At 48.0% G+C, this 12,479-nt stretch overlaps 1 protein-coding gene across 1 annotated transcript in view; it reads right to left on the reverse strand.

Moving 5' to 3' along the window:
* Plxna2 (plexin A2) overlaps window positions 1-12,479 on the reverse strand; it is a 208,252-nt gene that overhangs the window by 173,794 nt on the left and 21,979 nt on the right. Inside the window, exons 2-3 of the mRNA XM_046452125.1 lie at window positions 8,520-9,785; window positions 3,033-3,215 (exon numbers count right to left, since the gene is read on the reverse strand). Coding sequence (XP_046308081.1) covers window positions 3,033-3,215; window positions 8,520-9,707 — 1,371 coding nt within the window. The 5' untranslated portion in view covers window positions 9,708-9,785. The remainder of the gene's footprint in view (window positions 1-3,032; window positions 3,216-8,519; window positions 9,786-12,479) is intronic.

Below are 12,479 nucleotides of genomic sequence, written 5' to 3' on the forward strand. Positions count from 1 at the left end.
TGTAGGTTTTGCTTGAGTTGTGTCTGCCTTATGGTGAACCTTTGCCTGTCTTCCTGTCCTCTGTGAAGCATTGACTTTAGTCTATGCAAGAGTAAGGTCTTATCCTTATTCTATCTATTCCTTCCACATGCTCAAGGCTCATAGGGCAGTGGCCTGGCCTGTGGTGTTTTCTATGTGTCTCACAGAGAGCAGCACGTGAGCAAATACGTGATGTAGCACCTAGGAGGATCTTGTGGTCCTGCTTCTGCTTGTGAGTCTCTGTTTCCTCTCAGCTTCCCCACTTGGGGACATCCTGTTCCTCTGGATGCTATGGATGAGGGCCCGACAGTCTGAAAGACGCCTGGCCAGGCAGGGAAGAAGTGAGTAGCTCTGACGCACCCTACTTCCCTCCCCTCTCCAAACTCTTGGCTATTTTTTTCTTTATTTTCCTTCCTGTGTTGAAAGAGCTATGGGGCCTGGACCATGGTAGGGTTTCCTGGGGACATTCCATAAATTCCTCATGGGCTGTTTCTCTGGAGAGGGTGGGGGCAAGTGGCTGGGTAAATGGGAGGCCAGCGGGAACCCGGGTGTGAAATCAGGTACCTCAAAGGAGTGTGGGTGGAAAGGAAGGGTAAGCTGCATAGAGGAGGAAGGAGGGGTATAATGAGCTCATAGCAATAGTCAAAGAGAGGACAAGAACAGTGAGAAAGAGCAGGCAACTCACAAGTTGGCACAAGCTGTGGGTGACCACGCCCCCAGCCTTGCTCTTGAACCCACTGACTTGCTTCCACAGTGACTTGTCTGCTAGGGCTCCTATAGGGCTCAGAGAACTTGGCCAGCCTGGGTGTGTGGCTTGGAAAGATGCCAAGGAGCCCCCTGCATGTGCTGTGTGAGATGCACAGAGATATGGAGAGGATCAGCACAGGGGTCCCTTGAAGACGGGCTGGGTCATTCTTTCTTTATTCGTTCCCCATTCACCTCATGCATCCAGCCAATGCTCATTCCTTAATTCAGATCCAGGGCTAAAGAGAGTGGAGATGGTAGCCCCTGGCTGAACTCTGTAGCAAGCCTGAGCCTGAAAATGATTCCTAGCCTCCATCCCTGGGCTCCACAGCTGCTTCTTTAAGTAAAAAGGGTGCCAAGTTGGGGGTCAGGGCAAGAAGTGACTTGTCCTAGGTCTTTCTGAGTGAACAAGTCAAATTTCTTCCCTAAGAATCATTTTCCCTGCTGAGAAATGGGGGTATTGGGCAGCTATTAGGCTCTCTTAAGATTTCTTATTCTCAACAGTTTTGGAGCCCATCCCATGAGTGAGCACTTGGTGAAGCAACTAAGGAGGAAAGAGAGAATAAGTATGAAGAAAGCATGATTTTCCTCGAATAGAACTTTCGAGAGAATGAAGAAGACAAGAGACTCACACAAATAGAATCTGTACCAGCAACCAACATTGAGAGAAAAGGACAGGGGAAAGCTCTGGTCACCAGCCCGTGGTGGCTTCTACTGCTCCTTAGAAAGGCTTGGTGCAATTTAGAAAAAGGTGGCCCCTTTGGGCAGAGGAACTAGGAAGAGAAAGCTCCACTGGGCAGATGCCTAAACCACAGAGTAGATGGCAGGACAAGGAGAGCTCAGGCTGAAGTTCAACCCCCACGAGGCCTGTTGGCCCAATGCCGTGTACCAGAAGAAATTTTCCCAACTAGATGTTGTAACCCTGGCTGAGAAGGGAAGTGGCCAGCCTCAAGGGTCCAAGAGGAGCTGTGTCCAGTAGAATAGGCCACTTTTCGATCTTAGTGAACAAACAGGACAAGTCTTTCCTGTTCCCATTTTGAGAAAGCAAACCAAAGGACTAAGTTTGTCCCCTCTGAAATGTACTGGAAAGTCAAGACAGGGTCCACAGCCCCAGGCAGAGTAGAGCACACAGAATAAGAGTAAATAGGGTCCTCCTTTTCCAAGAACCAGAGAGTTCCGGAAGGTTCAGCACCATCTCATAAGCCCAGACCAGTTCTTGTCACCTTCTCTGTGGTGAAGCAGAACAAGCAGAACATGGAAATTCTTCCTCAGGCTCTCTCCCAGCCACCCTCCTTCCACATTCCAGACAGCAGCCCTCCTAGGTCTCCGAATGGATTAAGAGGAAGGAGCTCCAGGGGTAATGATGTCAACATCAAAAGGTGAGACACAGGAGGTTCTGCATGTGCACTGACCCACAGGTGTTGGGACTAAGGAGAGGTAGCGGGAGGTAAACTGGGAAAAGGGGATTAGCTAGGAGCGGAAAGAACGTAGCTGCTATAATCCCACATAATGAACCGGATTGTGCTCCCTGTCCGCGCCCTAAGCGCTTGACAAGCAGGTACATGCTCCTGGCTTCAGCTTGCTGCACCAGAGGACTCCCATGCTGCCAGCCTCAGACAGCCTGTTCCCTCCAGCTGGCAGAGGCACCCAGGGAGGCACGGGATGAAATGTCTACTTCCTCCAAACTGCTCAGATCTGAGTGAGGAGATGGGGAGGGAAAAGTCTGCGACTGCAGGAAAAGACAGACGAATGGCCTCTCGCCTGGGCTTCACGCACCATCAGAGAGCAGCAACTGTCCTTTGCCCTAGCTCTTCAGAATTCAGACCCATAATGTGCTTCAACCAACTTCTTTCAGTCCTCAAATGCTCTTGACCAGCACAATCGACTCTACAAGTCCTAGCGAGGGGTTTATAATGTGGGTTATTCATAGCATACATACTAACAAAAAAAAAAAAAATCAGTTCTAGTTGATTTGAGAATGAGGAGTGATTTTTTTTCCTCTTTAGGCAAGGTATTGTCCCCATTTCTTGAGGTTTGGCAATACTGAAATATGTTTGTGTTCCCTAGACATCCACTGACTGATGGCCAGAGGACACAGCCAGAAGATGAGCCACAAAATTGACCCCTGCCTATCTCCCTTTCTACCCTGTTTCCCCCAAGAAAATGAAGAGGTGTTTGTAGTTAAATCTTTGCCAACAGCCACCTTCCAGAAAAGACCCTCTGCTGAGGGGTGGAAGGGCATCAGAGCAGTCAAGCTCACAGACTCTTACCTTCTTCAGTTTGCCACTCTTGGTGCCCACAAAGACCACACTGTAGCCATTGTAAACGTAGGAGGCCACGGAGGTCATACGGTCCCGACTGGTGGTGTAGAGGGTCAGCCCCTCCACTGGAGTGGAGCCTCCGAGGGGCTGATTGATGTCCAGTCCACAGAAGTTGTCATCGATGGGGACCGGCTGGAAGGGAAAGGAGTTGGCATGAAGAACAGTGAAGACATGGCAGAGTCACTTCAAATTATCCTCATTTTTAGTCGCCAGCCAGAGGCCACTCAGCCTCACACAGTCACAGGCATGGGGCTCCAGGCTGTAACACATGCTGTGAACCAAAGTTCTCCACAAACTGAGCCACAAATTGCATGCATGCTGGCTCTGGTGGCATCACATCATGAGCAGTCATCTTCATTCACCTGGAGTCACCTGTACCCACCCTTCTGCCAGGAGAAGCAGGCTCCATTTGTAAAGTTTATTGCTTGCATTCATTTTCTTGTGATTTTAATGTCCCTGTGGACCACGACATTCTGTGACACTCTTTCTATTTTAGACAAGGGTCTCCTCAGTGGACATTAACCCTTAAGGTAACATAAAAAAATTTCTACATCCTGGAGTCTCTCTCTCTCTCTCTCTCTCTCTCTCTCTCTCTCTCTCTCTCTCTCTCAAGCTCATGTTCCTTGAGACACATCTTGAACCACTCAACTCTCATTGCTATCTGCTACCCTGGGAATACTTGGCAACTGTCAAAATAATATTGGACACGGCCTTCTACTTTGGAACAAAGTAATCAACCAAAGTCTTAGTTTCTTCATTTGGAATAATATCTTCCCATTTTTTTTTCTGGTAGAATGATGGAGGAACAAATGAAATAATGCACTTGAAAGAATTCTGCTAAGTTATATAACCATTTCCACTATTGTACATTATAGGTTAGTGTTTGGGAAACAAAATTTAAAGATAATTTTTTCTACCACCAACCTTTTAAAGGGAGTGGTGGTGTGCTGGTATAAAGAGTATTTGTCGGGAGGGACTGGGTCATCTTTGAAAGATCACCTTCAGCAAGTAAAAAAAGAAAATCTGTGGGACACAAGTGGGGAGACCTAGATCCCTGTTCTACTGCTAACTGGCTGTGTCATCTCAGGTCAGCAGCATCCTATTTTGGAGGCATTAAAGGGACCATGAAATGAATGATTTTTAACATTTCTTTCAGATAAGGAATGAATGAATGAACGAATCAATCAACCAATCAAAGAAGGAAAAGAGGTCATGCCTGGCATGAGCTGGGCCCTGATGGGTACCCTGAGACACCCCAGTTGTCTGCACCTCATAGAATCTTGTGGAAAGACTGCAGAATATGGGTCTGAAAGAGGCCTGAATCTTGGGGCAGCTGCTTCTTCCGGGTCTGGAAAGGTGGAGGAAAAAAAGAGAAGACAGAAAATGGCCATCTGGAGAAGCCCAGAAAGCCTCAAGGAGATGCTTGCCCTGTATTCCCCTCAAACGCCTTTTCTCACCCTCACCAGGGAAGAGCGGCTGACACATCACTTGTTGACAGCCTCATTTCCTTGGAATAATTGGTTTATAAGCTACAGCATGTGATTTTTTTTTTTTTTAAGCCAGGGACTTCCCTTCCATTCTTTTCTCCATTCCCAAGGGAATACAGACTTATTTATTTCTTGTGGTTCCTTGGTGTTTTGTAGAGATCAGCTGCTCTTGCTACTAGTAGGAACGATGGAGCAGTGGTGTATTCTTTAGGACAGGAAATCAGTTTTTAGGTTAAGCATAACCTTGAACTCTGGGCAAAATGGAGCTCCCACACAGAGGAAGGAATGAGCTTCCCGGGAAGAAGACGCAGCAGTGACATGCTGGTGCCAGCCCACAAGAGATGACTGTGTGCATTTCTGCATTCGGTGACATTGTGTTGGTGCTTGAAGTCAGCCATGGTGGGAATATTTACACCATGGGAAACTGGCAAATGCTGCCAACGAGGGCTTTTTCTCCCTGCTCTGCCTGCATAGAGCCAGTTATTTACTATTTACCAGTATATCACTGGGCCAGTGATAGAAACTTCTAGCTCTCTACAAAGGCTGATGGTGTCGTCAGTCACTATCTTTTACACTATCTGTTTCTCCTTTTCATCCTACACAGTAGGCAGTAGCTGCGCTGGTAAAAGTTAGCCGATCCACACTGTAGTCCTGTCTTTATTACTACCCAGAGGCATGACCTTGATATTACATGTAGACTCTCAGCCTCAGTTTTCTCCTCTGTAAAGTACAAGGACTAGACCAGTGGTCATCAAACTTCCTTTTGGCTCCAAGTCCTTGATTTCATGACTTTGGCTTTTTTCCTGTATGTTCTCCAGAAGCTTGTAAAACTACAGAGTCTGGGCACAGCTGTAACTATTGAGAAATAAGATACCGAAGCAAAACCAAAACAAAACCCTGGTAATTGTGGATTTCTCTACATTCTTCCTGACTCTAGAATCTCTAGCTTCGTAAATGAAACGGTTTGTACTGAGGCCAAACCCCTGGGATTGGCTGGCATTTCTTTCTCTCCTCTATTTCTTTCTCAACACATTGTTAGATATTCCCAACCACCTGATGCTCCTTTACTTTTGCTCAAAATGATGAGACCTTGAAGTATGACTTTCCTTAGAGGCGGGGCGGCTAAACAGAGCTTGAACTCAAAAGTCATTTGGAAGGAACTGAATTCAAACTCCTGCTTTATTGTTTGGAGTTATATGGATTCAAGAAATTTGTGTAGTCTACTGAGTCTTTGTTTTTCCATCTGAAAAATGGAGATGAGAATTCTTGCTTGGTAGGGTCATTGTAAAAATGAAGTGAGCTAACACATAAATGGCCCAGCACAGCCTTTAGCATATGGCTGTTATTCCACGAGTGACAATCCCTTTCCTCACACCTTTTCTGAAGGTAAAGCTCAAATTCTTGACCTGAAAGTTCGATGGTAGTTCAGAGATCATTTAAAGCTAAATTCTGGGATTACAGAATCTCTGGTTGATATTTAGCCCCGTCAAAGACCACCAAAATACCTCTGGATCCCCAGTTCTGGGTTGCTTTTGATAAGACAGACCTGTAAGGGACACTTCCTCTTGCATACCTGCTGTTAAGGCCACACCTAGAAGGTATGACCCAAAGGCTGAGGGGTGGAAGGTGAGGGGCTATTCTCTCTGAGGTTTCTGGTCCCTCTGCCGTTACCTCTCTACCACTGCCTTTGCTGTCCTTTGGTCACTAGCCCGGGCTTGTCTCTCTGCACCACCACTGGAGCAAAGCAGGGTGTCGTCTTCCTCTTTCCTCTGGCTCAGAAGCATGCAGGAATCAGCAGTTTCCTCCTGACAAGACCCACTCTGGATTATGGGAACCTGGCTGGACTCTGCATGGAATTAACCCTTGCATCTCCTCTCTGCTTCTCCTGATAGGTTAGGGACATTGATCATAACGTTTCAGTTGGAGATTATCTGGTCCAGCTTCCTCATTTTATAAAAGTAAGATAAGTAAGCAAATAACTGGCTCTTTATTATTATGATTAGAATTAATAATCATAGCTGCCCACTTGTTAAATAAATGCTCATTATGTGCAAGGTATTGTACTGTGCATTTTATGGGCATTTTCTCTTTGATCCTCATAATAACCATGAAAAGGGGGTAATATTATTTCTATTTTGAAGATGAAAAAAAATTATGGCTCAGACCAGGTACCTAACTTGCCCAAGGTCACATAGGGCATAAGTAGTAAAAGTAATTTTTAATCTCATCTGCTGGACTTCAAAGCCTATTGCCTTAACCCTTATCCTAGAGGATCGAATACATTAAGAGAGGAACAGAAGCCTAGCTGGGACCTGGTCTGTATTCTTTCTCCAGAAGTGGGTTTTGGATGTAATAGCAGGCACCCTCAATTCCAAGTACTCAGAAGACAGTTGTGTGCCTCAGTCTCAGGTTATTTCTCCAGCTGTAGATGCAGAGACCAAAGCCCTTTGCACAGAAAACTATTTTTAGCACTTGACATACCCTCCAACTGTTAACTAACATGCCAGGCATGGTGTTAACGTTGTCATATATTTTCTCATCTGATCATCCCATGAGATGGACAACATGCTCCCCATTTCACAGATCAGAATCTAAAGATGTTAAAGTTACTTTTGAAGCAGGAAATAGAACAGATAAGATTTGAACCCTGGTTTTGGTTACAGAAGCCCAAACCCTTGATCACTACATTTTGTCAGTTTCCCCCCCGCCCTCTCTTTCTCTATCCCTTTCTCTCACTAGATTATGAGATCTGAGAGAGTGGTGATCATGTTTTTTTTTTTTTTTTTTTTTATGTTTGCATCTCCAGTACCTAGAACAGTGCCTGGAACTCAGATGATTTTCAATACCCTTTGTTAAATGGATGGAAAGATGGTAGATGAATGAATGATAGAAGGGTATAGAGATGGAGAGAAGGAAGGTTACAGGAAGGGAGGGAAATAGGAGAGATGGATGAATGGATGGATGGACAGATTAAGAGATTAAGGGAAGCAGAAAGGGAAGAGAAATGGAGAGATGGAGGATAGATGAATGGAGAGAGAGGGAAGGGGGAATGGATGGATGCAGGGATAAGTGGATGGAAGGGATGGTGGATCACTTTAATGGTAGCATCCTGACTCTCTGACAAGTGCTTTATTTATTTGTTTGTTTGTTCATTTTTGTCTCTGATTTTCTTGTCTCCGCTGTCTTTATGTTTAAATCTTGAGGACAGCCTTCTCATCCTTTGCACGGGCTCCTGATTTTTCTTTTTCAGTTTTCAAGCTATCTAGTTTGATTTCTTTCCTTCTCCTCTGACTCAGCTACCCAGTGCCCCCTCACTTGGCCCCCACGGTGGCCTATTGCCTGCATGTACACATGGGGTCTCATTCCCTCTGTCCAGCCTCACCTACTGCTCTCTCTTACTTAGCTAATCTGGCTGCAGTGGCCTCCTTGCAAACACTCCAGACATGTCCTGAATTCTTTTACTTGCTACCCCCTCTCTGGAACACTTTCCCCAATACTTGCATGGCTCCCTCTCTTCCCTTGCTCCGTGTTTGAGGATTCTCAGTGAGTCAATCCTCTCAGCTAATTACTTTCTCCCTCTCCCTTGTTTGATTTTTTCCCCCTACAGCAATGATCATCATTTCACAGATTGCAAATTTATGTGTTACATCTTGTTCTCTAGTAGGTAAGCTTCATGAGGGCAGGGAGCTTGATTGTACGGCTCACAAGCACATAAAACAGCACCTGGAATATACTTGGAATTATTTAATGAACTGACAAGTCCCAAGTATCTGGGGTAAGCAAGACCTTGGGTTATGGGTTTGATACTACTTGATAATCTGAGCCTAACAATCTTTCTCATTTATAGCCCCTGGAAGTTTGGAAAAGGGGTGTGCAGAGGGACATGGAAAGCAAAGGCAGAGCCCCATGGTGAACAATGGGGAGCAGAGGGGAGGGGGCACCTCCTTACCGCTTTGGTGCACTGCACATCTTTCCCCAGCAGCCAGTTGAGCTCCAAATTGCCCTCGCCCTGGTAGCAGGACTGCAGGCGCTCCTTGATCTGCAAGTTGATGGCCCGGATGGGGAAGGCACAGAGGGCGGAGTCATCGGGTGGATGGTGATACTGCTTCTGCCCTTTGGAGAAGATGGCGAAGAGCACATCATCCTGGCTGCTGATGTTGAAGGCCTGGGCTAGCGCATCCCCGGGCTTGGCGAGGTAAGCAGCCTGCAGGAGGCGGTATTCCACCCCTGCACGTGTGCAGCCGAATGGCAGAGACACGTAGGAGTGGAACTTGGGGTCATCCTTGCAAAGACGCACGATACGGGAAGTGTAGAAGAGGTCCCCGGCGGAATTGATGGCCACACCCTCGGGGGTCTCGGGCTGGACAGTGAGAAAGTAGACGAAGCCCCCACTGGCGAAGCCATAGATGTAGAAGATGTCAAAGTGGGAGACCAGGGCCAAGGTGTCCGAGGGGATCTTAATGAGGGAGGAGACAAAATCGCTGTGGAGCTCATAGTCCAGCATGGCCGAGGACTCAGGGTCGCGGGGCAGCTTCCGGCTGGACAGCGTGGGGAAGTAATCCTGCTTGCCGTCCACCGCCGTGCCGATGAAGAGCTTGCCGTCCTCCCCCTCGGAGCGCACGATCACTCCGTACATGGTGCCGGTCTTGTTGACGCTGGACAAGTAGTGCTCCTTCTTGTGGGATGGCTCCACCAAGATGAAGAGGTCATCGAGACGCAGCAGCTTGCAGACGCCCTGGTAGAGGCTGCCACAGGCCAGCAGGCGGTTCTCGGAGTAGTCGATGATGAGCAGCTTGTTGACGTTGTTGGTAAGGGTGAGCACCTCGCTGCAGGGCTGCACAATCAGGGGCGGGTAGCAAGACTTGTTGTCCTCCTCCGGCCCTGTCTTGTGAGCCACCTGGATGGTCAGGTTGCCCGTTAGCTTGTAGACCCGGTTGATGGCCCCCACATACACCGCCCCTGTCCCGCGGTGCACAGTCAAGTGATTGAAGGTCCAGTCTCGGTTCTCCGAGTGGAAGGTGCTGAACTGAGGCATGCCGGCTGCTGGGGGGGCCAGCAGCACCCAAACCACTGAGAGTAGGACCACAGACCGGCTATCAATCTGTGAGGCCCATGGCCAGGGCCTCCTCTGTTCCATCCTGAGAGGGGCAGAGTGGAGGAGTCCACTCCTCCGTGTTCTTCTACTCCACTTTCCTGGCTTGGTCCTCACATGGTTCTGGAAAACACAAGGCAGAGTGAGTGGTCAGACTGACAATAAGTTGCAGGGGAAGTGAATTGGATTGCTTGACCCAGGGTCCCAGCCCTGGCTAGCTCTATGAGTCTCTTCCTTCTGTATGTCAGTTTTTCTATTTTTAACATACTTTTTCCCTCTTAGGGATGTTCAGGGAATCCTATTATCTATTTTGGTCTCCAGCCTTTACGCTGTAAAATACTTTTTTTTTTTTTAACTTTACAAAGCATCTCTATTTCTGTCCTCTGAAGACATCGTTTTATCTCTCAGAGAGGTTAAAAGACTGCTTAAGTTCACCCAGCCAGTCAATGCCCATGTCAAGACTGAAGCCAGTTTTCCCCACCCAATTGTCAGGTCTTACCCCAGGCGAGTAGGCATCTCTCCTGGTTTTTAAAAGCTTGTTAGGAAGCCCTCCTCCCTCCTGTTCTCCTAAGAGTCTGATATCACAAATAAAATTCCTTCTTATTTCAGACTCCCATTGCCTCACACTGCTGTGCTTTTTTACTTTCACCCTGAGTGACGATGGTGCCCCTCGGCCTCTTCTCCAGAAAGGAGCACCCCCGATCTTTAGCTGTTAAAACTCGTTAGGAAGGGAAAATATGCTGTACCCAGTAAGACTGGGATTCTCATAAGTGCCGTTCAAGAGCCTGAAAAGCCTTCAAGGGAAGGTTAGCCAACTCCTATCCCTTTGACTAGAGAATGTGCAGCCACTGCCTCCCAGGAGCTGGGTGGCCAGGTCCTGGGGACACTTTCAACTTCTCAGCAGGTGGAAACACGGAGAGCTGGCCTTGTTAAAGGGTCTGGCTATCTGGGTCCAGCTCCAGTCGCCTGGGATAGGAGCTCTGGGTTGGGAACATGCGAGGAATAGCAGAGAGAGGCAAGCTGAGATCAGTCTCATCCAGCCACACAGAGGCCTCCCAAGTGCTCAGGCATCCGTGAAATCAACACTGGGCCCCAGTGGCCATGCCCCAAGCCCTGTCTCCAGCCCTGACTGCTTGACTCCTGTCTGCATTCCAAGGAAGCTGCCCAGAGAGCTGGGTAGGGCTCCAGAGGACAGCCTGCAGAGACAGTCCCCCACCCCAGGCAAGAGGGTGGGAGGGCAGAGAGTGGAGCCAGTGGTGATCACGCTGTTCCTGACTTTCAGGGAGAGGGACTGTGGCTGCATGGCAGCAGCACCAGGAGGAGGAAGCAGTGAGCCGTGTGGCAGAGAGATCTTTTCTCCAGCTGGACAGATCACCCGGCAACCTCCTCAGACAAGTCCAGACAGAACTCTGGGCACAGGAGGAGGCAGGAATGGAAATGGTCAAGCAGGGGATGGGGGATTTGCTCTGAGGCAGCTTAGGAGAGCCCAATCTGTCCCTTCTATTCCGCAATCTGGCTGGACTGGGTTGGCAGTAGAACAGACACCACTTTGAGAATCCCTACCAGTTTTTTTCTGTATGTATTTAGAAATTCCTCTTCCTGCTCCTCAACTTTGTATCCGAGACCTGGCAGCCACCATGGTGCCAGGGGAGGTCCCACCTAACTGCTCCCTCTAACTAGACTCCACCGGGGTGTTTTGGGGTGACTCAGGAGGCCTCGTGCTTCCTTGGAAAGAGGAAGGCAGCAGGAGACTCAGGCTGACCTCAGCTACTCCGCCACAGCCCTTCCGGCCCCACGCGCACACACCACACCGGCAAAGGCTCCCAATAGACACAGCTTTCGGTTTGAAAACCAGAAGTTATTTTTAGCTATGTCCTGAGGCCGGTAGCAGGACGTGAATTCCTCAAGAGGAGCTGCGGAAAGGAAATAACAGAATCCTCAAATTCTCCAGCTGGACAGGGAATTGCAAGAGATGGTTCTTTGTAAATCTCTCTCCCTGGGTAGGAAAGTTTCTTTAGCTACAGGTGGAGAGTAGTGCCCCACCAGGAGTGGTGAGAAGGAGGCTAATTGTCAGCACACTGTGCCTGGGGTTTTGCATTCAGGAAAGTGTTCTCTGAAACACAACTGCACTGAATTTGTGCAGAGGATAATCCTGCTTTCTCTACAACATACATGCACATAGGTGTTTAGCTTGTGTGTGTGCAGGGGAGGGGTCCTGGTAGTGGAGCTAATATCAAAGAACATGTGTGAGGTTAAAATCAATCATCTCACCTCCCTTCAGAGTATCCTCTCAAGATATAGCTTAAATAGTGAGTGGCTTTTGTTGTTAGAATTGGGAACAAGTTTGGGACCTTGGGCAACTCGCACCTCATCTCCCTTTCTGGTAGAATGGGGATAATTACAGTACCTAGCTCTCTGGACCTCATGAAAGTTAATGTGATAATGTGGAGAGAGCTTAGCATGGCTGCTGATACACAATGAGCACTTCACTCTTATTAGTTGTTATTATTATCATTGAAAGCTCCCAGAGAAACAGCACTTTAGAAATCCTGCCAGAGCGCTCCTTCTCTTTTTGATTATATTTATTCTTCCTTCCCATGGGATGAGCATTATGAGTGGATCTTGGCTCCACACCCCTCCCTGACCAGGGTCAGAGCTCAATCTGGGAAGCAGGTGGCAGGAAAAGGGAAGAGACTCAAGATGATCACCTCTGTCATACTACTTGCACCAGTCCCAATATAGCCTCACCATAGACTTCAGGGAGGCTGGTAGAAGTGCAGGACCATGGCAGCTGGACTGAGAATAGGACACTTGGCC

The sequence above is a fragment of the Marmota monax genome, unplaced genomic scaffold (genome assembly GCF_021218885.2).
Source record: "Marmota monax isolate L192 unplaced genomic scaffold, Marmota_monax_Labrador192_F-V1.1 WCK01_AAM20220418_F8-fsc00105, whole genome shotgun sequence".
Taxonomy (NCBI): Eukaryota; Metazoa; Chordata; class Mammalia; order Rodentia; family Sciuridae; genus Marmota; species Marmota monax.